This window comes from Podarcis raffonei, chromosome 17, assembly GCF_027172205.1.
Source record: "Podarcis raffonei isolate rPodRaf1 chromosome 17, rPodRaf1.pri, whole genome shotgun sequence".
NCBI lineage: Eukaryota > Metazoa > Chordata > Lepidosauria > Squamata > Lacertidae > Podarcis > Podarcis raffonei.
Window position 1 is genome coordinate 36,812,164 of NC_070618.1, and position 25,688 is coordinate 36,837,851.

General features: G+C 47.2%; 1 protein-coding gene across 1 annotated transcript; it reads left to right on the forward strand.

Annotated features, from left to right (window-relative positions):
• Window positions 1-5,847: 5,847 nt before the first annotated feature.
• Window positions 5,848-24,489, forward strand: PLP2 (proteolipid protein 2). The gene is made up of 5 exons (XM_053370832.1): window positions 5,848-6,065; window positions 17,785-17,940; window positions 19,659-19,754; window positions 21,469-21,559; window positions 23,769-24,489. Exons 1-5 carry the CDS (start codon window positions 5,976-5,978, stop codon window positions 23,786-23,788), a joined length of 453 nt encoding a protein of 150 aa, XP_053226807.1. The 5' UTR covers window positions 5,848-5,975; the 3' UTR covers window positions 23,789-24,489.
• Window positions 24,490-25,688: the final 1,199 nt, after the last annotated feature.

Below are 25,688 nucleotides of genomic sequence, written 5' to 3' on the forward strand. Positions count from 1 at the left end.
CGGTTTGCCGGCAGCGGCACTCCAGCACTGTGCCAGGATCCTCCGTTTGCGGCTGTAGCTGCAAGCAGAGGATCCTGGCACAGCGCTGGAGTGCCGCTGCCGGCAAACCGCTATGTACAGTGCATGTGCGGCGTCTCTACGTACGGTGCATGTGCTGAATGGAGGATTCTCCATTCGCAGCTGTAGCAGCGATGGAGGGATCCCACCGCCGTCCATACGGCACTTGAGCAGCGCTGGCGGCAAACCACTATGTACAACACATGTGCGGTGGCATTATGTGCATGCGTGTGATGCTGCACATGTGCTGTACATAGCGGTTTGCTGCCGGCGCCAGGATCCTCCACATGCGGCAGCGGCAGCGCAATGGCTGCTCGTGCCACCGCACCCGGGCCGGGCCGGGGCGGCAGAGCGAGCACCCCCACGCTCCCCCCCCCCATTGGGATGTCACTGACTTGGGGAGGGGAGAGGACTCAGTGGTGATGAATGAACACCCCTTGTGACTGCTTTCTGGATTAGATTGCCTAAGGCAGGGGTCAGCAAACTTTTTCATCAGGGGCCCGGTCCACTCTCCCTCAGACCTTATGGGGGGGGGGACTATATTTTGGAAAAGAAAAGAAAGAACGAATTCCTACGCCCCACAAATAACCCAGAGATGCATTTTAAATAAAAGGACACATTCTACTCATGTAAAAACATGCTGATTCCAGGACCGTCCGCGGGCTGGATTTAGAAGGCGATTGGGCCGGATCCGGCCCCCAGGCCTTAGTTTGCCTACCCATGGCCTAAGGGTACAATCCTATATGCATTTGCCTGGAATAATCCCCACTGCACCCAATGGGATTTATTTTCAAGTCAGGTCGGGGGAGAAATTCTGATTCTGTTCTCATTTAAATCCAAGCCTATAAAATCTGCACTTTCTAAAACAATGTGAGAACCAAAACACAACCAACCTTTGAAATTCACACTCAACCAAATATTGCGATGTGGTTCTCCAACCAACCAAAGTTTACAAAAATGCACAAATTAAGGGAAAGTGGGCACCAAAAGGAATATATTCCTGAATAGAACAAAAGACATTGTATTGTGATGAATTGCTGACTTCAATCAAAACAGCGTACAACAAAATGTGAAATTTGCACTAAATAATAGAAATTACAAATTGCTGTAGAAATCTAGGGAGCTGAATTTACTATTGGAAAAAATGAGGAATTGAGAGAACGGCAACTGGCAAATCTTTCCATCTCTGCTTCCAGGTAGTAAGCATGCACAGAACTGTGGAACTCAGAAGCTTTTGCACGGGGGACGGGTGAAAATTGCACAGGGCTGCACCTGTAGAAACCCCCACTTCTTTCCCACTATTAAAGATGCAGACACCCGGGTCTCTTTTCCATCTAGCCCACTTCCCCACTGGCTGCTACCCGCTTCTCTGCCTTGTGTGGTGATGTTGGCTTCCCGTCTGAGGGCAGGAAGTGGAGTCAGGCTCTTGTCAAATGCAAACATTTCCACCCTGTTTGACTAGATCCCGATTGATTTCCGTGTCACTCTGCCCTGCTGAAAACCCTGATAAAGTGTCGCTACCCACGTTGGTTAAACTGGCAAAGACTTTATATGGAGGCGTGGTGATTTAAACCTAGTACATTTTCAAAAGATTGAAATAATCTGGAAAAAGAGAAAGAAAATATTGTTATGAGTTTGCGGGGGAGGGACAGACCCCTCGTAATCTCTACATTCAATGGTTAGAATTTGAGCAAACTCATAAATTCATGGATCTAGCAAGGGCTGGAAATAATACTGGCTCGCTTCCTCTTTAGGCCAGTGTGGGGTGGGTCTTTGAAGAAATAAAAGGCTGATAATGGCCTGTTTTGTTTGATAATAGTAAAGGTAAAGGGACCCCTGACCAGGTCCAGTCGTGACCGACTCTGGGATTGCGGCGCTCATCTCGCTTTATTGGCCGAGGGAGCCGGCGTACAGCTTCCGGGTCATGTGGCCAGCAGGACTAAGCCGCTTCTGGCGAACCAGAGCAGTGCACGGAAATGCCATTTACCTTCCCGCTGGAGCGGTACCTATTTATCTACTTGCACTTTGACGTGCGTTCGAACTGCTAGGTTGGCAGGAGCAGGGCCTGAGCAACGGGAGCTCACTCGGTCGCAGGGATTCGAACCGCTGACCTTCTGATCGGCAAGTTCTAGGCTCTGTGGTTTAACCCACAGCGCCACCCGCATCCCTTGATAATAGTAAGCCACTCGTGGACTTCCGGGTTAGCGCCATCGCCTAATGGCGGATTCCCTCCGAGCTCTGGAGGGAATCGGCTCAGCAGGGGTCGGGTCCTGCCGCGGCGGCGATGCGGGGACCCTCAGAAACCACAGGTGCTGAAGCCTGTGGACCTGGTGACTCGGCGGGCACCATTTGCGCCCCCCCGACCCGCAAAGGAGCCTTTTTAAAGGCTCTGGAATGGGGGACGGAGAGCGGTGCGGTGCTGTGAGTCGACTGCTTCCCCTGCTGAGTGAAGCCGCATGCCATGGATGGAGAGCGCTGACTTCTTTCTCTGAACATTTGGATTAAAAGCAACAACCCGTGAGTAACACGGAAATTGGACTTAAAAGGGAAATTTTCTTTGGGAATTAGGCACAACCGGGTAAGGTGTAAAGAGGAAGTCCGCCTACCCGCCTTGTAAACATCGTAAAGCAAGGATTTTATTACTAAGGTTGTGAGAATACCTTTCTTCTTTGTGGAGAAAAGCAATTAACTCTACGTTGGGGCAATTTAAGTGATTGTGCTGGAGGATAAGTGCTAACATTGAGAACGGAATTCACCCCTCCCCCAAGACCCGGGAGCGATCGGTGAGAGAGCCTGCGGAAGAGACATAAAGACTTTGACAGCTGTCAAACTAGCTGTCAAAGTTGGGAAAAAAGGAGAACTTTGTTTCTGCTGTCTTTGCTGGTTATATTCGTTACAATTTGGTAACAAATTGTTAAAAATAAAGAAGAAAAGGCTAATTTGACTTTTGGGTTGGAACTGGAAGATATTAAGAAACTAGAATCCCTCTAGAGGGGGTTTAGGACATTACAAAAATGGCTGTAAGTGGAAAAATACTGGCTGAACTGGAGAAGACTTTTTTTCTCTTGGGAAAGTTGCAGGAACAGAGTGATGTTTTGGCAACAAATGTGATAATACTGAATGGAACAGTAAATAAAGTTGCTGACCCTGGGAGGGACTTGACTCAAGTTTTTGCAGTTGAACAGGAAAGTTTTGCAGTTGACTTAAAAACTTTTGCAGCTGAATATGAAAAGAAATTTGAGAAATCCGAGAATGTGATGAAAGAGGAACATGATGATTCGAAGGAAAAAGAAGGAGGAGCTACAATGCCACAGATGATTGAGGAGAGCCAGAGGCCGGTTAAGATGGATATAAAGGAAAATAAGATCAGGATGATGAAAATTTGGTTTGAATTGAAGAATGGAGAATGGAGAGGTCTCCCTATGTGGAGATCTGAAGACCTATGGAATACAAACTTGGCTAAAGTGGAAACTGGAGCTTTTGGGACATTTGGACTTAAGAGAAGTAGGAAACAAGATTTTGGCTCCATTTTTAAATACGGAGGCCTGGCTGGAAGAAACATGGACCTTATTGGGACAGAGCTCCTTCGAGATTCGGAGTTTAATATAAAGGACTATCAAAAAAACCGGCAGAGAGGAATTGAGAGAGAATTGAGAGCCTCGGACGTGAGGTCGCCAGGCTGACTGCAGATGGACTGATGGACTTTTTGTTGGGGTTCGAAACCGGGAAAGGGGGTGGTGGGGCATTGGGAATCCAAAGGGTGTATAACTATATTCTGTTTTAATTAATTTGGTTTTGCCACTAACATAAAAATGGGGATTTCGGGGAAGGGAGTTGGGGCCGACCTTAGAAAAAGACTTTTAAGAATAAGTATTGACGTATAAAGATTGAGGTTTATAAGTTAAAATTGGTTAATTAAATTGAGGGGGTGAACCTAGAAAAAGATTTTGAAGAATAAGTATTGATGTATAAAGATTAAGGTTTATAAGTTAAAATTGGTTAACTAAAATGAATTAGAGAAAATAAGGTAAAGTTTGGGGACAAGAACTTGCTGAGCTAAAAATTGGAACTGGAATACAAGAAGGGGAGGTGTGGGGAAGTCAAGGAAATTGGTCATTGACAGTAAGAAATGTAAGTTGTATGTGTGTTTAATTGCTTTTTTTTCTTTATGTTTTGTTTTTATATTTTTTTTGAAAATTTCAATAAATATCTTTTTTTTAAAAAAAGATAATAGTAAGCCACTCGCAAAACATAAGACCCGCTGCCCTGTAGCTTTTGGGGTAGGTTTACCATCGGCCAGGAAAAAGTGCCTTTGCAGTGGGCTGTTCCACCTCTGGTGGGGGACAGTTGTGCACCTCTGGATAATTTGCCCACCTTTGGTCCCCATCCTGCCCTCAGCCCTCACCTGTGGCTCCTAGAAGCTGTTGGCATGCAAGCCGTTGGGAGGCAGAGACATGAAATGGCATCAGAGGAGGGAGGAAAGGAAAGAGGGACAGAGGCCAGTGTTGTCCGCTGCACCCCTGACCATCATTCAAGGTACCGTACCTTTGCCACAGCACACTGGTTGAAAACCACTGCCCTACACAAATCCAGAGTGCAGTCCCTAAGGCCTTGTATGCCTCCTTCCAGCAACTGCTGCAGCCAAGCTGGTGCCAAATGTATTACTTTGCTTTCCTTTGGACCACATCAGTGAGGGGGGTCTTGTCATCTGGGCAGTCCCAGGCTTGCACCCTTGCACTTTGGTGCTGCAAATGCAACAAAAATAATATGGGAGGCAGCAGTTATGAGTTATAAGTTAAACCTGATTGGCATGAAGTACAAGCACTACTAAAAGGGATGCAGGTGGTGCTGTGGGTTAAACCAGAGCCTAGGGCTTGCCAATCAGAAGGTCAGCAGTTTGAATCCCCGCGACGGGGTGAGCTCCCGTTGCTCGGTCCCTGTACTGCCAACTTAGCAGTTCAAAAGCACGTCAAATTGCAAGTAGATAAATAGGTACCACTCCGGTGGGACGGTAAACGGCGTTTCCGTGCGCTGCTCTGGTTCGCCAGAAGCGGCTTAGTCATGCCGGCCTCCCTCGGCCAATAAAGCGAGATGAGCGCCGCAACCCCAGAGTCGGCCACAACTGGTCCTAATGGTCAGGGGTCCCTTTACCTTTTTAAGCTCTAGGCTATGGTTTTCCCAGTAGTGATGTATGGAAGTGAGAGCTGGACCACAAAGAAGGCTGATGGCCGAAGAATGGATGCTTTTGAATTACGGTGCCGGAGGAAACTCTTGAGAGTCCCATAGACTGCAAGAAGATCAAACCTCTCCATTCTTAGGGAAATCAGCCCTGAGTGCTCACTGGAAGGACAGATCCTGAAGCTGAGGCTCCAATACTTTGGCCACCTCATGAGCAGAGAAGACTCCCTGGAAAAGACCCTGATGTTGGGAAAGATGGAGGGCACAAGGAGAAGGGGGCCACAGAGGACGAGATGGTGGGACAGTGTTTTCGAGGTTACCAGCATGAGTCTGACCAAACTGTGGGAGGCAGTGGAAGACAGAAGTGCCTGGCGTGCTCTGGTCCAGGGGGTCACGAAGAGGCGGACACGACTAAACGACTAATGACAAGCTGTTATTCTATAGTCGATTACTTCTCGTTTCAGGGAACTTCACGGTCATTTCTTTTGTTCTGTGTAATTTCTTGGTTCCGTCCTTTTTTTCACCGGCCCTCTTACTCCGGCTGCCCTTAAAGAGGCAGCGGCGATTACCCAAGACGCCCAGCCCGCCGCCGCCGCCCCACCCCGCGGGCCGCCCTCCCCGCCCTCCCTTGCCTCGCGGAGCCCGCGCTTGGCAGGAGGCTGCTGCCAAGAGAAGGAGCAGAGCCGCGGCGGGAAGCGAAAGCGACGTCTCCCCTTTCCGAGCAGGGGCGCCGCGCTGCCATGGAGTCGTCCAGCAACGCCGAAGGGTGCATGGGCCAATGCACCGGCTTCATGCGCACCCACAAGGGAATGATCCTGCTGGCCGAAATAGTAAGAGGGCGCGCACGGGCCGGAGGGATGGCGCGATCTGCAAAGGAGGCGGGGGGCGCCCGGGACAGGAGACGGGGGGGGTCCCTAACTTCGCGGGGCGGCGGACGCTGCGCTTTGCCCAGAAAACTTCTTTCTCGCGTTTCCATAACCCAGCTCCCTCCGGACCCCACGTCCAGAAAATCGACGAAGTCCAGGTTTTCCAAAGTGATTTAGGAGAGGGTTCGGAGGGAGAAGTTGCAGCCGGGGTGCTCCAACATGACTGTGGGGGTCGGGCGGAGTCTGCCCCCCGCCTCCCACTTTAGAAGTGGCTGGGCAAGAACAGGCGGTCACGTCCGTTAGTGGCGCCCGCCGAAAGTTGTTGGCATGTGTGGCACCGGGCGGAGGGGCTTCCTTCGGCACCCAAACCTTCCCCAGTATCCTCGATGCCCGTGCCAGCCCGCTTCCCCGCGCTGGGGATGGAACCCAGGCATCCGGGGTGGCTTCAGCGGCCCCGCTGGAGATTGTGCCGGGCGGGGAAACGCCCTGACGGGACAGACAGCGCTGCCTTCGGCGAGGAAGAGTTAAGGAGGAGGGGCGGCGGACGTGTCCCCCGCGCGTCGTCGGGTGGAGGAGGAGGGTCACGGGACGGCTGCTGTCCAGGGGGAGAGAGGGAGGGACGGTGTGGGGAGACCGAGCGGGGCCCCCGCAAGCCCAAAGGGGATGGATGAGCGAAGGGCAGTTGTCCCTTAAGTTTCTTCCAACGGCAGTGAGCCCCGGACGCCTGAAGCGCGTCGGTTTGCATGCGCTGAGCCCCGCTTTTCTCTTCCTGCTTGCTGCCGCTCGCTGCGCTTTCCCTTCCTGTTCCCTGTTGCAGCTCGATCTCGCTTTGCTTTGCGCGAGTTCGGCGTCGTTAAGCTCCGCGGGGCAGAGACCCATCGCTTGCTGCGTCCCCTGGGCATGGCGAGCATAGAGAGCCAGACCTCAACAAGCCGGGCTTCCCGGGTCCTCCCCTCCCCTCGATGCCTGCAGGTTTGGGAAAGCGGCGAGGCAGAGGAGGAAAAGGCGCTTTGCAGTCCCAGGCAGGTTCCTGTCCCCGCGGCTAGCGGTTGTTCGACGGCCTTGGGGTGCCCGAAGCCTGGCTGCTTGCCTCTCCCTGCCCGCGCAGGGCCTTGGTTTTGGGTGCGGCTGAGCGTGTGCCTCGCTGGTCGCCTCCCCAGAGCGCCGGGTGCGCGCATCGCGGGTGACTCACCGTTCCCGTCTCTGGGCACAGAGTGTGTGTGTGTCTGGCACGGTAATTGGGAGTGTCTCTTTGCGGTTTGAATTTACAGCAGTAGTTGCTAAAGAGTTGCAAGCTTGTAGGACCATGTGGTCCTGCTCCACCTCCCTATGACATAGATGGGAAAGGATAGGCTCTCCCCACCTTCTGAATAGCTGTATATTTATCCTCACTAGTTGTCCTGGGACTTAGTACAGCTTTTACTTTTCTGAAAATAGAGCTGAACTTGCACCACCCATCACACGGCCTCTTGCTTTCAGAGGGGTTCTTCTCGCTGAATTCTTGCTTCTCACGCGGTTGTTCAAGGGGTACAAGTTTCTCCAGAAAAATAAAAGCCACAACCCTCTTGCTCTCTCATAACTTGCCCACAAGAACTGTTTCCAAGTAAACCTGTTTTGGCAATGTATGCCAGAGTAAGGAAGCTACGCAGCCTATTTCAATACCAGGGTTCAGCGCTGGAATATGTGGAAGGGATGAGAGTGTTTCTGAGCATGAGGCGGTTAATGGAGTCACACACACAAACACCTGGGATTAGTGGGGGGGGGGGGGACAAGGTCTTTCACACCAGAGGTTGGCACTACCAGGCAGCTTTGCTCTGTATCCCTTGGGGGTCTTAAATCCCCCCCCCAAATGCTTATTAAAAAGCCTCTAGACAAATAGGTCTATTAACAGCAAGACAAGGAAGTAGAGCTTCCACGTTCAGTGGCAGTAATGCCAGTGAATACCAGAAACTAGCTGGCAGGAACCCTGAGCAACGTACAGGGTAACGTTTTGCGTTGGGGAACGGCTGTCACTCCGTGGCGGAGCATCTGATTTGCACGCAGAAGGCCCGGGTTCAACCCCTGGCATCTCCGGACACAGCAGGGAGAGATCCTGACGCCCTGGAGAGCTGCTGCCAGCCAGTGCAGGTGGTCAGAGGTCTGATTCAGTCGAAGGCACCTTGCTATGTTTCTGTGCAAATCCCACTTGTCTGTTCTTTGCCTACCCCTGGAAAGTGACTTTTAGGAGTGGAGCAGGATCCTCCCTTAGTCTTTTCAAAGAGGCATAGGACAATATGGCTTCTGTCTCCCTTATGGGTGTAGCCCTTTCTCTGCCATCTGTGGCAGAGAAGCTGTTGCTCTCCTCCCTCCCTCTTTCACAAATCTTTGCCACCGCCATTAATAATTAACAGAAACCGTTTTTTCTCATTCAGTTTTTCAGCCCTGAGAATTGGAAGCAGAACCTGGACGTCTTGAGTCCTAATACGAGTATTTTATCTTCACAAAGTGGAGGATCTTAGGAATGTGGAAAACTGCCTCATGCAAAGTTTTGGTTGGTCCAAAAAGGATGTGCTTTAGCCAGCTTTTTAGACCTCTTTGTTCTAAGGGCTTAAAGCACAGCTGCAACTTCCCTCCTTTTGCATGATTCCTTGTTTGCCATGTTATCCTCACAACCAACCCTGTGAGGTAGGGCTGAGGAGAGCGACTGGGCCAACAACTCTCACGGAGCTTCATGGCTGAGTTGGGTTTCGAACTTGGGATTTTGCAGTCTTAATCCAACCCTCTGTAACCGCAGCACCACACTAATTCTGTGTTATGGAAACCAAACAGGAGATTGCTATTACTCAAATGCTGCAGGACCAATAATCTACCTTTTAATCTTAGAAGAGAGCATGTTCTTTAAGGCTGCAGGGCTGGGTGTTGTATCTGCGTGGGAATGACAGAGGGTTTTCCTTTTTTCAAAAAAGCGGGGCCTAGGAATAAATAGCAGGTCCCAACAAGGCCCACAAGGAAGGTGAAGAGAACAAGGGAAGGATTTATGCTTGCCTGTGCTGTGCTACGCCCTGTCACTCCCAAGGGCTCTGGGTGCAGGTGCGAGTGCTGCCTTGCCTTGTTTTTAAAATAGCAAGCAAAGACCACATGTTCATTGAGTCAGTTTCTCTTTATCCATTGGAAGCCACAGTGGCTCCCATCTTCGTGGGATAAACAAAACAACACTCTCTGTTTCTGACTGCCCCGTTAAGGCCCAAATACAGAAGTGGATTTGTTCCATATCGATTGAGGTGAAGTAAGTCCTACTGCTTAGTCTCCGTACAGTTGCCGTATCAGATTAGAACATGGGTAGGCAAACTAAGGTCTGGGGGCCGGATGCGGCCCAATCACCTTCTAAATCCTGCCTGTGCACAGTCCGGGAATCAACATGTTTTTACATGAGTAGAATGTGTCCTTTTATTTAACATGCATCTCTGGGTTATTTGTGGGGCAAAGGAATTTGTTCATTTCCCCCCCAAAAATATATATAGACTGGGCCCCCACAAGGTCTGAGGGACAGTGGACCGGCCCCCTGCTGAAAAAGTTTGCTGATCCCTGGATTAGAATCACGCCAGTGTAGTGTTTGGGGATGATGAACCTGGTGTGCTCTAGATGTTGCAGGACTGCATCTCCCATCATGTCTGAAGGTGGCCCCTGCTGGCTGGGGCTGATGGGAGTCAGAGTCCAGCACTGCTTGGAGGGCTAGTTGAGAAGTTGGAAGAATGTAGCAGCCTAATGTCACCTAAAACCTGCTCCTGTTTCGCTGGAGATGCCAGGCATTCAACAGGGGAGATTTTGCATGCCAAACAGATACTCTACCATTGACCGGTCCGATGGCCAATCATAGCATTGTAGAATGTAGAGATGGAAAGGGACCATGAGGGTCATCTAGTTCAACCTCCAATCTTTGGCCCAACTTGGGGCTTGAACCCATGGCCCTGTTCTCCCAACTGAGCTACTCCTTCTTATATATCAGGTTCCCCATCCCTGATACAGCCTGGCAAAGGAAAACTATTATTTTAGACCATTCAACCCATTCTTTACTTTTACCCAGTCTTTTGTTGACAGTGTCTTCTGAGTGTATTCCTTGCCATGCTATATAGGTGACACACATTCAAGGATGGTTCTGAGACAGTGTGCAAGGCTGTCATTTGGGAATTGAGGGGAAATTGCTCCTGCTCAAGGTTGCAGTTAGGTGATTTCTGACTCTGGTCTTAGAGTTCCTCCAGACTTCCCTTTGCTCTGTGCTTTCCAGACACAAGTCCATACTTTAAAGCTCTGCAGCCAAGCAGGGTTTTTCTTTTTCTTTTTGTTTGTCCTAGCGCTTTCCCCAGGAAAACCTACGTTTTACTGCTGAATTGGAGCAAATGGCAAGCTGCAGAAAACACACACCTCTCCAACATCTTTTAGTCATGTTTTGGGAGTGGGGGGGGGGGGATTCCAACCAGCTTTACTAAGGACCAGTGAAACAGCAAAACAGTGAACTATCTTTCCATTTCCATAGAAATATCCCTCAGGCCTTATGTTAAAAGGGGGGGGGGAGTGAAGGAAAATACATTGCTGGTAGAATAAATGTGAGAAGCCCTTTCTGCAAATATCCACAAACTAATGTGGATCAGCAGTAGCTATTATTATACGTTACAGGACAGTAGATTCTGTTATTAGCAGAAGTTATTAACATTATACATTACACAGTATTTTTCATCGTTTTGAGACTTGTGGGTTGAATTAGGTTAGTTTGTTAGAACAAGACGCCCTCTCCCTCTTGGAAAATGTGCAAGCATGTAGTTAATTCAGTTAGCATTCATTGGAACTAATGGGTTCCTTGTAATGCTGAGAGCAAGTATGAAGATATTTGGCTGGTTCTTGGCCTACGAAAGCTGGATTAAAAATCACACTAGGGATGGAATCCACAGAAGACAAATTGGGAAGTATAGCTTAGTAGTTGGAGGGCCTGTGGTCTCCCCCCACCCACTGACACATTTCTATTATTTAAGCTAATTGCCCAGTCCTGTGATTCCCCTCCTCCTGTCAGGTAGCTAAATTCAGAATTACCCAAAGTAGATAAATAAATGCAGGTAGCAGCATTGATTCACTAGGGGTGGGCGGGGAGAACGCTTTCAAATATCACAAAACTTCTGTTAGGACTAACTAAAAACCACACTAGTGTTTGAATGTCACAGTCTCTGATAGGGTTTGGGTTTGCTTTGGGGTTTTTTAAACCAGCCCACGAATCGGTATTTGAAAGCAGCTCAATGCGCAGGAGATAATGGCAACTGCCACTCAGTCACAAGCTTCACTTGCCTATATCTATGCAAGAAGCAGTCGTTGGTTGGCCTCATCTGCTCAAGAGCTTATATCCGTTTCTGCACAGTTGGCAAGATAACTTCAGTTGTCTGTTCCAAGCCCTTTTAAAAACCCATTTCCTTTTCTCTCTCAACTTTGCCCATGTAACAGCTCTGTATTCCGTGCCTGGGGTGGAGGACGTATGCTTAATTCCTTTCCACGTGTTATGGGAAAACTCAACATATCCCACCTTTTTGCTGTAATTACAATGATTTGGCACATACAGGGATTCCCTGGTGCTCAAAGCACCTCCCATACATTAGCTTGATAGTAATCCAACTGCTCCTGGAAGCTAGGGCACCCCCGCTATGAGGATGAGAGCGGTTTGGTGCCCTAAGGCAACCTGGTGGGCTCATGGCTCAGGGGGTGTTTTTAAACTGGGGACAGTCCCAGCTTGCATTCTTGGTTCATCTGTCAGCATTGTGCCTGAGGGGGTGCATGTTTTCTGCCCTTGGCTGCTATCTGCTTATCTCCCGCTTGGACAACTGCAATGTGCTCTATGTGGGGCTACCTTTGAAGGTGACCCAGAAACTACAACTAATCCAGAATGCGGCAGCTAGACTGGTGACTGGGAGTGGCCGCCCGGACCACATAACACCGGTTCTGAGGGATCTGCATTGGCTCCCAGTAAGTTTCCGAGCACAATTCAAAGTGTTGGTGCTGACCTTTAAAGCCCTAAACGGCCTCGGTCCTGTATACCTGAAGGAGCGTCTCCACCCCCATCGTTCTGCCCAGACACTGAGGTCCCGCGCCGAGGGCCTTCTGGCGGTTCCCTCACTGCGAGAAGCCAAGTTACAGGGAACCAGGCAGAGGGCCTTCTTGGTAGTGACACCCGCTCTGTGGAACGCCCTCCCACCAGATGTCAAAAAGAACAACAACTACCAGACTTTTAGAAGACATCTGAAGGCAGCCCTGTTTAGGAAAGCTTTTAATGTTTGATGCATTACTGTATTTTAATATTTTTTTGGAAGCCACCCAGAGTGGCTGGGGAAGCCCAGCTAGATGGGTGGGGTATAAATAATAAATTACTGTAGTATTAGTATTAGTATTAGTATTATTAGTATTAGTATTAGTATTATCCTTCTCCAGCTCTATCTTGTGCCTTTCCTTTGATTCTGCCAACCCCTATATTAGAAGTTCTTTCTGTGCTGCTGCTTTTAACTCTTCGGCATTCCTCTTGGGCTCTTCCCGTAGCAATTCTCTCCCCACTCTTTATTTCTGGCCTGTGAAAGTGGAGGCCTGTTCCTTTACATTTTTATTCTGGACCTTGGCATACTTGGCAGGAGGCTCCTAGTTTGTTTAGCTGTTGCCCCAGTGACACACACACACACACACAGCTTCCGCCTGGCGCGCTGGCAACCCCAGTGTGCTGACGAACAGATTGGCCCTTTGTTTCCAAGGTCCACAACTGGAATGTCTAGCTGTAATTGTGTCTACCAGTTGCCACAGCTGGAACATCTCCTGCAAGTGCTCTTCCTTTGTTGGAGAAGAAGCCCTGTGCCCTCAGACATCTCTGGAGAATGCATGCCTAGGAAACCCATGTTAAATCCCTGGCATATTTAGCTTAACAACGTATTTGGTAGCAAGGCTGGGTGGTGGGTGGCGGGCAGGGAGACCCATGCTTGAGAACTGGAGAGGTAGAGACTCTGCCATCTATATATAGAGAGCACAAGTGAGTGAGACTCGAGGCCGAGGCATGCTTATTTTTCTCTCCAAGATCTGCCCGTAAATAGAATTCGACTCCTTCAGGCTCTGGCAGGTTAATTTGCCACAAAGCAGATGGAAAACCCCTTGCCCCAAGGTACCTATGTAGCAACAGTCCCCACCACACCCAGATATCCTTTGGGGTGCCCCTCTTTTTTTAAAAAAGTTTTTATTAGCAATTTCAACATAACAAAGTATCAAAACATATTATATTCTTTATTTTCCCCTTTTTTTCCCACCCCCATCAAACCCCCCCTCCCCCCCTCCCCCAGAGACTTCCCTCAGCTCCTCTCTCTGATTTCTCAGCACATATTACTCTCTGCGTTTAAAAAAATATATACATATCCTTACATTATCTATCTGCCATGTTATCAACCAATAAATCTGTGTATGCTTATTCAAAACCTGCAAAGGAGTTCAATGTCTTTTTAGATAATTTGTAAAAAGCTCCCATTCTTCCTTAAAGTCACAGTTGTCCTTGTCCCGCAGTTTGTATGTCAATTTAGCCAACTCTGCATAGCTCATCAATTTTTCTTGCCATGGGGTGTCCCTCTTGTTACATCGATGTATGAAAGTAAATGGCTGCTAGATTATGTTACCAAGCTAGAAAACATTTTCATCTTACGTGCAGCATAATATCACTTTGTAGCTTGCATTTGTGTGTGTGTGTGTGTGTGTGTGTGTGTGTACACACAAGCATACTGCCAGCTACTTGGAATGCAAGCAAATATAAATCTCTGGTTTTTAGTTTGGGGGCTGGAAATCACTAAGCTGTTAGTTTATCCTGGTGCCCAACATGCTGGTTTTGCGCAGAGAAGCAAGGAGTGAGAGTGAGAAATCTAGTGTGCGTCCAAGCCACGCTTTTGAAAGTCTGCCTTCAGCAATCTCTAAAGGCCCTCACCCCTTTCATGGGCTGTGAAAGTAGCTTCATGAATCAAATTCTTGGCAAGGAAAACAGGCCCTGATGCCGTCGTGCACAACTCACTGACTCAGAGTTTCCCACCAATTTCCTTGATTCGTCCACCTTCCTTCCAAGATTGGTTCAGTTCCACCAAAGCCGATCTAAGTGAAATTGTGGAGAAATTCTTTCTGAAAGGCTGGAACGTCTGGTCAATGGAGCATGGTCACTTTTGGAGACAGAAGGTTGGCAGACTGGTCCAAACATCTCCCATGTAGGGAAACCTGAGGTTAGGCTATAGTAGTTTAAAATGCAGGTGAGGATTATGGCTGAATGCTTCTTTGTCAAAAGCATCTAGGTTGTGCTGTGCTAGCATACTGGGGCAGGCGGAGATGTACCCAATACGCTGGAGTATTTACAAAGAAAAGATCTGAGCATATCAGACCACCTTGCTCAGCAGGGCAAGCCCAAGACATTTTGGCACCTGAGGCAAACCGTAAAATGGCGCCCTCCACAGGGAAGAAGGGGTGAGTGAAGATCTACATCGGGAACAAGGATGGAAGGAGACCAGCAGTACTTCCAATTTGCCAAGAGGCCACTACAGTGGTACCTCAGGTTACAGACGCTTCAGGTTACAGACTCCGCTAACCCAGAAATAGTACCTTGGGTTAAGAACTTTGCTTCAGGACCTGCCAAGGAAACTGAAGAACATTTTCATGTTGCGACAACGGCAGCAAGAGTCTTAATAGCACAAGGATGGGAGAATGAAGAAATCCTGACCAAAGAGCTGTGGCAAGAGAAACTGATGGATTATGTGGAACTGGTGAAATTGACACACAAATTGCATGATAAGGACAACTGTGACTTTAAAGAAGAATGGGAACCTTTTACAAGGTATTTAAAGAAACAACAAAATGAACTGGACTCCTTGAATAAACATACACTAATTTATTATTGATAACATATAGACAGATAAATTGAGGATCTTTACGATTTTATAATATGCAGAGAATAACATGTGCTGAAAAAAACAGAGAGAGGAGCTGAGGGAAGTCTGGGGGATGGTGGGTTTTTCTTTTGGGAAGGGGGAGGGAAAATAGGGGGAGAGAAATGATGATGACATGTTTTTGATAAATTGTTATGTTGAAATTTCTAATAAAACTATTTCTAAAAAAAGAACAAACTTTGCTTCAGGATGAGAACAGAAATCACGCACTGGTGGTGCAGCAGCAGCAGCGGGAGGCCCCATTAGCTAAAGTGGTACCTCAGGTTAAGAACAGTTTCAGGTTAAGAATGGACCTCCAGAACGAATTAAGTTCTTAACCCGAGGTACCACTGTATAGAGGTGGCAGCCAAGGAGGGGGCAGATCCAGCCTTGCGGAAGCATGCTGCAGCCGTTGCTGCCACTGCAAGAGCATCAGTGGGCGGGGCATTCCTTGAAGGCTCAATCTGCTGTCCCAGTCAATTCTGCTGCCTGCAGCGGCTGCCTCACCTTGCCTCATGGGTGGAGCGGCCCTGTTGCCCAGGCATTCCAAGTGGCGCAGTCCCAAGAAGGCTGCTGAGCGTGTTTCATTACTTTGTTTTCACACCAGAATTATTAACAGTTTTATACTGAGTCTCAACTAATCCTGCAACAATCCTGGTAATACCTGACCAGATATCAGAGAAATAAATTGTCTACTGCAACTATATACCAATTTTTATTTTTATTTTTATTTTTATTTTTATTTTTATTACTACTACTACTACTACTACTACTACTACTATTATTTTATTATTACCCCATCCTTCTGGCTGGTTGCCCCAGCCACTCTGGGCAACTTCCAACACATACAAAAACATCAAACATGAATAGTAACAATCTGATCCAATATAAAAAGTCACAATAACTTTGAATTATATCAAACAAAGCAACATTCAACAATCCATCAGAATCTAACAGAAAACAGTAAAATTAAACATCAGCAAATGATAATTACAGTGGTACCTTTGGATGTGAACGGGATCCATTCCGGAGCCCTGTTCGCATACTGAAGTGAACGCAACCCGCGTCTGTGCGGCTGCGCATGCGCGGGTCGTGATTCGCCGCTTCCGCGCATGCACGTGACGTCATTTTGAGCGTCTGCGCGAGCGGCAAAACCCGGAAGTAATGCGTTCCGTTAGTTCCAGGTCGCCGCAGAATGCAACCCGAAAACACTCAACCCGAAGCTACTTCAACCCGAGGTATGACTGTAAACAGTTTACACTTATCAACCACAAGAAGGAATTACCAATCTATAATCAATGAAAACAATAGCAAATTGTAGTGCATAAAATACCATGAAACATACAAAACCATGTAAAAAGATCAAATTGAGAAACAAGGACATGCAACTTATAAAGCTATTAAAAACAAAACAAAACCCTGAACTCCTCTCTTCCCAGGTTCTGGTCTGTGAAAGGCTTCCAGGGCTGGAATATGGAGCAAGGCAGGTGGAAATGGCATTGCCTGATAAGGAGGAAGAAAGTCTCTCTCCCCTCATAAAATGATATGTCATTATATTACCTGTTTACAACAACTAACTAGGGCTGTGTGATATCCGGTTTTCAACATTGTGATATATCACCATCTAAACATTATGATGAGAGGGACGCGGGTGGCGCTGTGGGTAAAAGCCTCAGCGCCTAGGGCTTGCCAATCGAAAGGTCAGCGGTTCGAATCCCCGTGGCGGGGTGCGCTCCCGCTGCTCGGTCCCAGCGCCTGCCAACCCAGCAGTTCGAAAGCACCCCCAGGTGCAAGTAGATAAATAGGGACCGCTTTCTAGCGGGAAGGTAAATGGCATTTCCGTGTGCGGCTCTGGCTCGCCAGAGCAGCGATATCACGCTGGCCACGTGACCCGGAAGTGTCTCCGGACAGCGCTGGCCCCCGGCCTCTTGAGTGAGATGGGCGCACAACCCCAGAGTCTGGCAAGACTGGCCCGTACGGGCAGGGGTACCTTTACCTTTACTAAACATTATGATATATTGATCTATGCCGGGGTAGGAGTGAGGAGATTGTTCCACTGCACAAGCAGAAATGCTCACGCTGACAGAACAATCTCCTGAGCACGATGTTGAATTCCACCCACAGGCTCCATCAGTGGAGGGAGAACATAGCCGTTGTGGCTGCTAGCTGAGCAGGAATAGCAATAGGGAAGTATCTGCCTACTTAGCTAACAAGGGCTGTTGATATCTTTTTAGGCGCCAGGCAAAATTATTTCTCTTTAATCAGGCCTTTGGCTGATTCTATGTCCTTTTAAATGTGTTTGTGGGAGGGAACATTACTGGTTTGGCTTTGTTCTTGCTTTTATTATGTATTTTGTGTTCTCATTTTATGTTGTGAACCACCCTGTGATCTTCAACGGGCAGTATATATTATAATTTAATAATAATAATAATAATAATAATAATTTTATTAATAATTATACAATATAATTATATAATATAATATTATTATAATTATTAATACTTATTATATTTTTTATTATTATTATTGCTGGAACAGGTAATTTTCAGTCCCAGGGTTTCACTTCTGAACCCCAACCTACAGTATTAGCTCTTCGAAAAATGCTTCATTTATGATTACTATTAAGTCTATTATTTGTACCCCACCCACCTGACTGCCAGTTCTTCTCTCGGAGCTTGTCTTCCCCCCTCCTTTTCATGAGTTCTGCCCTTTGACGGCTCTTTTTCTCCTTTCTCTGCCAGATTGCGTGCATCCTCATCCTGATCTGTTATGGGGCCTCCGTGACACCAGGCTACTCGGGTTTAGCCTGCTTCATGCTCATTTACGGCATTGTCATCTTCATCTTCTTCATGTGCAACTTGCACCACCAGATCACTTTCATCCACTGGGGATGGACGGTAAGGCTTCTCTTCTGCCCCTGGCACTGGGGTGGGGCAGGGTATTCACACAGGATTCCCAAAGGGCCTGGGAATGTGGGGCCCACGCCACTTTACAAGAGTCTTCCCCACCTGGGACTACAACTTCCATCACCCCCAGTCAGCATGCCCAAATCATCTGGACTGTGGGTGAGAGGGGGACAGATTAGGTTGTGGTTCAGTGGGGGAGAGCAGCTTGCATGCGTCTGTTGCTTAAAAGTATAGGCCAGGCATAGGCAAACTCGGCCCTCCAGATGTTTTGGGACTACAACTCCCATCATCCCTGACCACTGGCAGGGCCTTGCAGAGCCAGGCAGAGGCCCGGGCCAGGTAGATAATGTGTGTCCTCCCCCTTTTTTTTACCCTGGGGATAACTGAAGTCTTATAAATAAGTAAGTATATAAATAATTTTCACAAAAGTTATGCTGACAAATAATTTTATTTCAAGGCTTGAACCGTATCTGCATATAAAGACAAAATGGAAAATATGGATATACAATAGTGCTTTTTAAAAATACATAGGGAAAAGGATTATTTTAAGTACTTACATTTAAAAATGCTTTCCTAGCTTTCTTTTCTGCTAATTCTTGAATTACACAGAAAAAATCAAGCAACTTCACCTTATCGTGGTTTATGTTTATCATTGCTAAACCATTTAGGCGTTCCATTTAGGCGAGCCATTGTTGATCGAAAGAAAGACTTAATATGCCCCCCCCCCTCTGTCAGAGCCTGACCACTGGTCCTGTTAGCTACTCAACCTATTTGGTAATCTGGTACTGACACTTTCCTACTAGCTGAGGAGAGTGTGGAGCAGGACCAGCGAGGGAGGTGGTCTGGGCATGGACTGGGACGTTGATCGAGGGACAGGCAGAGTCCTGGAGAAGGGCACTGAGTCCCCAGGACTGAGGATTCCCACCCCTGGTTTAAAGCAATGAACAAACTGGGCCACTGTGTCTATCTGTGCCAAGGGTTCTCCACTGAAACAAACCAAATTCTGCATTTTAAAATATCCTGCCTACATTGCGCTGAGTAGAACAGGGGAGGGCGACCTCCTGGCAACCCATACAATGTGTTTGTATGTTCTTTACTTAGCTATTAGGGACGTGGGTGGTGCTGTGGTCTAAACCACTGAGCCCCTTGGGCTTGCCAATCGGAAGGTTGGCAGTTTGAATCCACGCAACAGGATGAGCTCCCATTGCTCTGTCTCAGATTCTGCCAACCTAGCAGTTCGAAAGCATACCAGTGCTAGTAAATAAATAGGTACCACTGCAGCAGGAAGTTAAACAGCATTTCCGTGCGCTCTGGTGTCTGTCACGGTGTCCCATTGCACCAGAAGCAGTTTATTCATGCTGGCCAAGGAAAGCTGTATGCGGACAAACGCCAGCTCCCTTGGCCTGAAAACGAGATGAGCGCCACAACCCCATAGTCTTCTTTGATTGGACTTAACCATCCAGGGGTCCTTTACCCTTTTACCTTTATAATTCACTATTTAAAAAAAGCAAGGACTTAAAGTGGCTCTGTCGGACCACCTTAAGTCTCAAAAAAAAAACCATCCACGTTGAAGTTATGGTGGTATTAAAAATATGTGTCAGTGATTGGCTCAGAGGTAGGTGGTTGGCTCAGCTAATCCTGCTTTAACTTCTTTGACAACCCTAGTTCCAGTATTAACCTTTTTCTCCCTTTCTGTTGCCTCCTTTTAGGATTTCATAAGGGCTCTCATTGGGGCTGTTGCTTTCCTCATCACGTCCCTTATCGTTCTCATAGGACACAGAGATGGAGCTGGCATCGCAGCTGCGGTACATAAAAGCTAACAAAAATTAACGGAAGGCAGGGAAAGGAAGCTGGAGTGCTGATTTGGCCAGCAGCGGGAATATGTAGGAATGTTGCTGCAAACGGGGAGACACGTGGCACATTTGGGCTTTGCTAGTTGGAGAACTCCTGTAAGGATCTCCTCCACACCCCAGTTAGCAGGCCCCTTTGAGAAAGGACCTCCAGACACAATAAGACGGCTCTCTGCAGGCACAGCTATATTAAGGTTACCAGATTTTTTTCAATGAACCCGGGGACACTTTTCAACTTCAGTAGGAATGAATGGATTTTGTCAGGGGACTGATTTGTAAATCTAGGGACTGTCCCCGGGAAACGGGGACGTCTTGTAACCTTAAGCTATATGGCATGCATGCAGTAAGTGGGGAGATAAAAGTTGTTCATCCTTTCTCATAGTGCTTCGTGGACATCCAATGAAGCTGAGCTTTGGAAGGTTTAGGACAGATCAAAGAAAGGGCACATTCAAACTATGGAAGTCACTCCCCCAGGAGGCAAACGAAGGCCACCAATTTGGATGGCTTTAAAAGAGGATTAGACAAATTCATGCTTCTGAATACCAGTTTCTGGAAACCATGGGAGCTGGGAGGGCTTCCGTTTTGCTCACTGGTTTCCCACCGACATCTCGTTGGCCAGTGTGAGAACAGGAGGCTTGACTACATGGGCCATTGGCCTGATCCAGCAGGCTATTGTTATGTTCCTTCAGGAGGCCCAGCTACCAGTCCAGATTCATATCATATTCTGTGTCGCAGCCCTAGCAGCAAGCAGTCTGGCTTAGTCTCCATGAACCAGTTGCCTCTTTCAATATGTGGCAAATTAGCCAGCATGGACCACTGTCTTGTCAATATGCATGGGTAATCCCCAAATACTGTGCCCAATTGGCTGTGCAAGATCGCATGCTTCTGTACCCAAAAGTGATCACTACGTATGGTCTTTCAGTGGTATAAATTTGGTGCCTTTCTGAAAGAGTGTGTGATTGATTGATTGGCTGTGCCTCTGCGCTGTGAATCCTGTATAAACACAACTGGGGCCCATTGTACTGAATACACATGCTTTCAAAGCAAATTCAAAGCATATTCTTTCCCTCAAATAATTCTGGGCACTGAAGTTTAAGGGTTCCTGGGAGTTGTAACTCAGAAGGATAACTGCACTTTGCAGGGTCTTCAAAGGTCCAGTGTGCACTACAGCTTTGTGTTGCGCTGGGTTTCCTCCTGTTGAGTTCTTTGGTCTTTTCTTCATCTCCCAAACACGAAGCAGTTCGCTTATGGCTTTTTCACTTTTGCAGTCACCATTTTGCCAAACAGGAGTCTGAAACAATGGATATACTGTTGGGTACTTTCAAGCCATGCTGATTCTTTTGGTGAGCATGCGCTTTAAATCACTCCCACTTGAACTCAATGGGACTTCAGAGAGCTTAACTTTGTCCAGCTCGTGCCCCAAATAAATGCACAATCAGTGCAACCAAATCAAAATTGCCATGCTTCTCAGCGGAAGTAGCTACTTTAATTTAGAAGAGGCAAAATGAAGCTTGAAAACCCAAATAGAGGAATAAATGGGACTATTCTACCAAAAGCAACTGCCAATAATAATATAGAAACGTCCACTTTTTACCTGGAGTACAACTGCAGAAATGTACTCTTAAAAGCAGATGGAGGCCTATACTAAACTTGCACTTCCTTCCGACAGGTGATTGGAATGCTGACAGGAATCCTTTTTGGCTACGATGCCTACACCATCTTACCAACCCTCAGGAAATCACATGCAGCAGCTCCTACTGGTAGGTCTTCTCTGTGCAAGGGAGAGTGTGATCCTGTGGCAATTGGCGGCTCTTAGATGGCTTTTGCTTGGTGCATCAGTAATCAGCCAGCCAGACATAAGAGAACTTGCCAGCTAGTACACACACACGGTTGAAGGGTTTGCATGCTGAACAAGCCCAACTCTGTTTCGTTTCATTTGCAACCTCCAGCCTTCCTCACTCAAGGCCCCAGCTGAGTTACCATTCAAGTTCTAACTGCTCAGAAGCTGGGTGCCCTTTCCTGTTTACTCTGCATCCAATTCATTCCCACTGCCGACGTGGTAGGTTGTGAGTCCCAGAAACACTGTGCTTTGATATGTTTCCCTAGCAGGGGCACCATGTAGAAGGGGCTGAGGGGGCCCCAAAATTTTCAAGCAGGTGACCAGGTCCCTTCAATATCCCACAGCCTACCTATGGCAGTTATGGGCCTCATCAGGCCTCCCCACAGCTGGAGCTTCCCTTTTAAAATGCAGTGGTACCTCGGGTTACAGACGCTTCAGGTTACAGACTCCGCTAACCCAGAAATAGTACCTCGGGTTAAGAACTTTGCTTCAGGATGAGAACAGAAATCGTGCGGCGGCAACAGTGGGAGGCCCCATTGGCTAAAGTGGTACCTCAGGTTAAGAATAGTTTCAGGTTAAGAATGGACCTCTGGAATGAATTAAGTTCTTAACCGCAGGTACCACTGTAGCAGTTTGACACCAGAGCAAATTTCTCTCCACTTTTACTGTGTGAGTAAAAGGTCATGCTTGCAGACCTTCAAATTGTAGTTGTGATGGACTTGGGATTAGAACATGCAGTGAAACCAGATGATGGAGAAGCAGGATGGACAAGTCAGGCAAGGAAGAGAAGAGGGAAAACATTGTGAAACAGCAGCCAGGTCCTATTCAACAGTCCAGGAAAAAGGGAAGTTTTGCAAGTTGATCTTGTGATTTTGCAAGTCACACTGACTAATGTTTTTGCTGCGTACACCACTTGTCTAATCTCCCTTGTTGAAGGTTCATGGTTCCACTTGGGGGTGCAGGAGCTATGTTTTGTATGGTATTACAGTCATAGTGGCTAAGCCCCTCTTCTGCACTGCAAGGTGCAGTCATTTGTAGGTCGATTAATGCACCACTCACTTGACGGTGACTTGTCTGTGTTTCTGCAATGGTTGTTCGTTTGTTGTTGTCTCGCCCAGTCTACCAGATGTTTAACTGCTATTTACAGCCTTAGAAATTAGCACATTTTGCAGCTGGCTTTTGACCAAGTGAAGATACCTGGATTCCAGGATGGTGTCTGACATCTCCACCACATGGAGATGCATTCCTGGGGATCCTTGAGTCTGGACTGTTTTCACACACTAATAGCCCGTCCTGTCAAATTCTATCCGTTATATTTTATCTGCACAATCGGAATGAATTTCTGGAACCAAAATGCAAGAAAAATCTGTGCAATCTGAGCAGGAGCAGTCTCAGAGGTCAGAATAGGCCAATATCAATGTGGACTGTCGCTGGATCAAGTGACATTTCTTCTTTAAGTTCTCCAAGCTCTTAACTGAGCTCAAGGTTGTCCTCTGAACTACTCAGATGTTTAACTGTGAACCAATCCCAGTCAGCCCAATCATTTCAAAAATAAGACTTTAAAGCTGTCTTGCCCCAAAATGGCAACTAGACATTCTGTTTTGGCGATTGTAACCTTGGTTTAGGGCAGGCACCCCCAAACTTGGCCCTCCAGATGTTTTGGGACTACAATTCCCATCATCCCTGACCACTGGTCCTGTTAGCTAGGGATGATGGGAGTTGTAGTCCCAAAACACCTGGAGGACTGAGTTTGGGGGTGCCTGGTTTAGGGAGACATTTGGCCCCTAGCTTATATATCTGAGTTTCTAACACTGGCTTATATACTAAAGTCATTCCCAGAAGAGCCCCATCTCCTTAAGTGTAACTAGATATACTCAAAGCACTTGACCAAATTGAATGGTCATTTGTGTTAAAGATACTGGAGGTACTGAGTGTGGAGAATCGCTTTCTTCACTTAGCAACCATGTAAGTCAGTGGTGTGGTGCCTGCCTCTTTTGCCCTCCAGAGAGGACTGCCATCTCTCTTCTCCCCTCTCTGTATTAGCGACAGAGCTATTTTATATTATATTATTTTCTGCCGATTCTGTTGTTCCTTGTTCTTTATCATTACGTTTGTCTGCTCCTTTACAGGTCCTTCAGATGGGATGTGAAGACACGCCGTTCTCTTGCTTCCACATCATGACTAGGCCCCAATCCTGGACCCATCACCTTTGGCTTCCTGCTGGATCTCCTGGTAGAAAACTACCCCAGTCGATAAATTTGACAATGTCATCCCTCTCTTTTGGACGTCTCAGTGAGGTTCACCAATTCTTGAGAAAGATAATTCCACTCTTATTTCCGCCAACACTCTCTCCTATTTCTGACTTACTGTAATTGTGGAAAACAAAGGTAGCTTCTGTCAACTTGACAAAAGAATTATTGGCCCCCATTAAATGGGATTATTGAGGGAGGACGGAGAGGGGAAGCTTCAAATCAGTTTAGGGGCTCAAGCAGTTTACACAGTGGGCTGAGGGGGGAGGAAATGGGACCCCTGGATTCTATCTCCAGTTCTGAGAAATGTGGGGTGGAGAATGGAGTGGAAGAGAACTCCAAACACTCATTTTAAGTGCCTTCCTTTTTCTGTGCCTCAGTTTCTCCTCATTTAAAATGGGGAGAGCGGACCAGAGGCTGGTGCTTGCATCTACTTAGCTTATGCTCACTCTGGGGTCTCCAGCCTAAGAGATCACTATTTTTAAGAAACATACTGTAATAAAAAAAGCTTAGGGAGCGTGTGTTTTGATGACTCTAGAAGACAATGGACCTAGTTCTTTTGAATGTTGTTGAGAATTTATTAAACCACCTCGACTGCCAATTATAATGGAAGTGATTGCCTTTTTTGTTGTTGAACTAACACTCAAACTTCATCTCTCCCAGGCAGCCTTCAGCCTTCCCAATATGGATCTCTCTCTTCTCTCCTTCTTCCCAGCACATTTTGCTAAAGGCATTCTTTACCTTTCACCTCACACCCAGTTACCCGGGCAACTGTCTGTCTGCCCTGGCCCAAGATCCCTCTTAAATGGGCCATCAACACATTTCTGTCATGTTAGCGCCTCTATCCCAGATGAGGCCCTGGCTTGGAAAAAGATTAGCTGGAATTTTTCCTCTGGACTGCAGTCTTCCCTTCAATATTCCAAATGATCAAAATCCTACCATTTATTAATTTCCAGGGTTTAGGGGGTCCCCCCAAAACTCACAACAATATAAATATATAAAGTCACCTCCCCACCACTCCTTGCACATCTGTGCTTCATGTGCTGCAATTCTGCATAAACAAAAACGTGGTTGCAAAGATGTTCTGGAGTTGGGTGGGTGACACCTGCTGAAATTTTATATCGGGGGGTCTGAGTCATATCTTGGGGGGTCAGAGTGTGGGGCTCCAATGCTCTGCTTAGTTTTATTTCCTCTTAGTTTATTGCTTCCACTCTAATGTAAAATGAGCAAACATTTCAAAATAGGGAAATAGATGCAAATATGCCCACTTTAATACCGGTCACAGAATCCAGTTTCCTTGGAAGAAAACTTGAGTTGCTTTGGTATAGACCTTCTGCTTTTTATTTTGGTGTCATGGCAAGTGGTCCTAGCCTTGGTTATGGGCTCTGGGTGATATAGATATATATTGATATATATGCAAACAGGCAAAAGGGTACAGGTGCTTTTTGCTTCTAGGGGATTGAGGACCTGTTGCATCACATTATCCTTAAGATTATATCTTTCCCCCTATGGATTGTGGGCAGAGAGAAGGAGGGAGGAAGGGGCAGGTATGTTTTCCCTATCCCACCCTCACTTCTCCGTTGCTCTTTCTTCCCTTTCCTATCCGTCCCTCAGGCAGTTTGATTTTGTGTGTGCACGCGCGTGCTTGTTCAGTGAAACAAGTGTTTTAAAACGCAAATAAAACGTGGCTGAATTAGTACTAACATCTGCTTGCTCTTTTGAGTGCCTTTATAAACACTTCTGGCCACATACAGAATTTTCTGTACAGCCCACTGTAAGACTTTCCTTGCTGCCCTTTGA

Excerpts from the sequence above, each read along its gene's own strand:
- PLP2 (XM_053370832.1), top strand. The coding sequence starts at position 5,976 with ATGGAGTCGTCCAGCAACGCCGAAGGGTGCATGGGCCAATGCACCGGC. Across the intron at positions 17,941-19,658 it reads TCATCCACTGGGGATGGACG|GATTTCATAAGGGCTCTCAT; the intron begins GTAAGGCTTCTC and ends GCCTCCTTTTAG. Across the intron at positions 19,755-21,468 it reads GAGCTGGCATCGCAGCTGCG|GTGATTGGAATGCTGACAGG; the intron begins GTACATAAAAGC and ends TCCTTCCGACAG.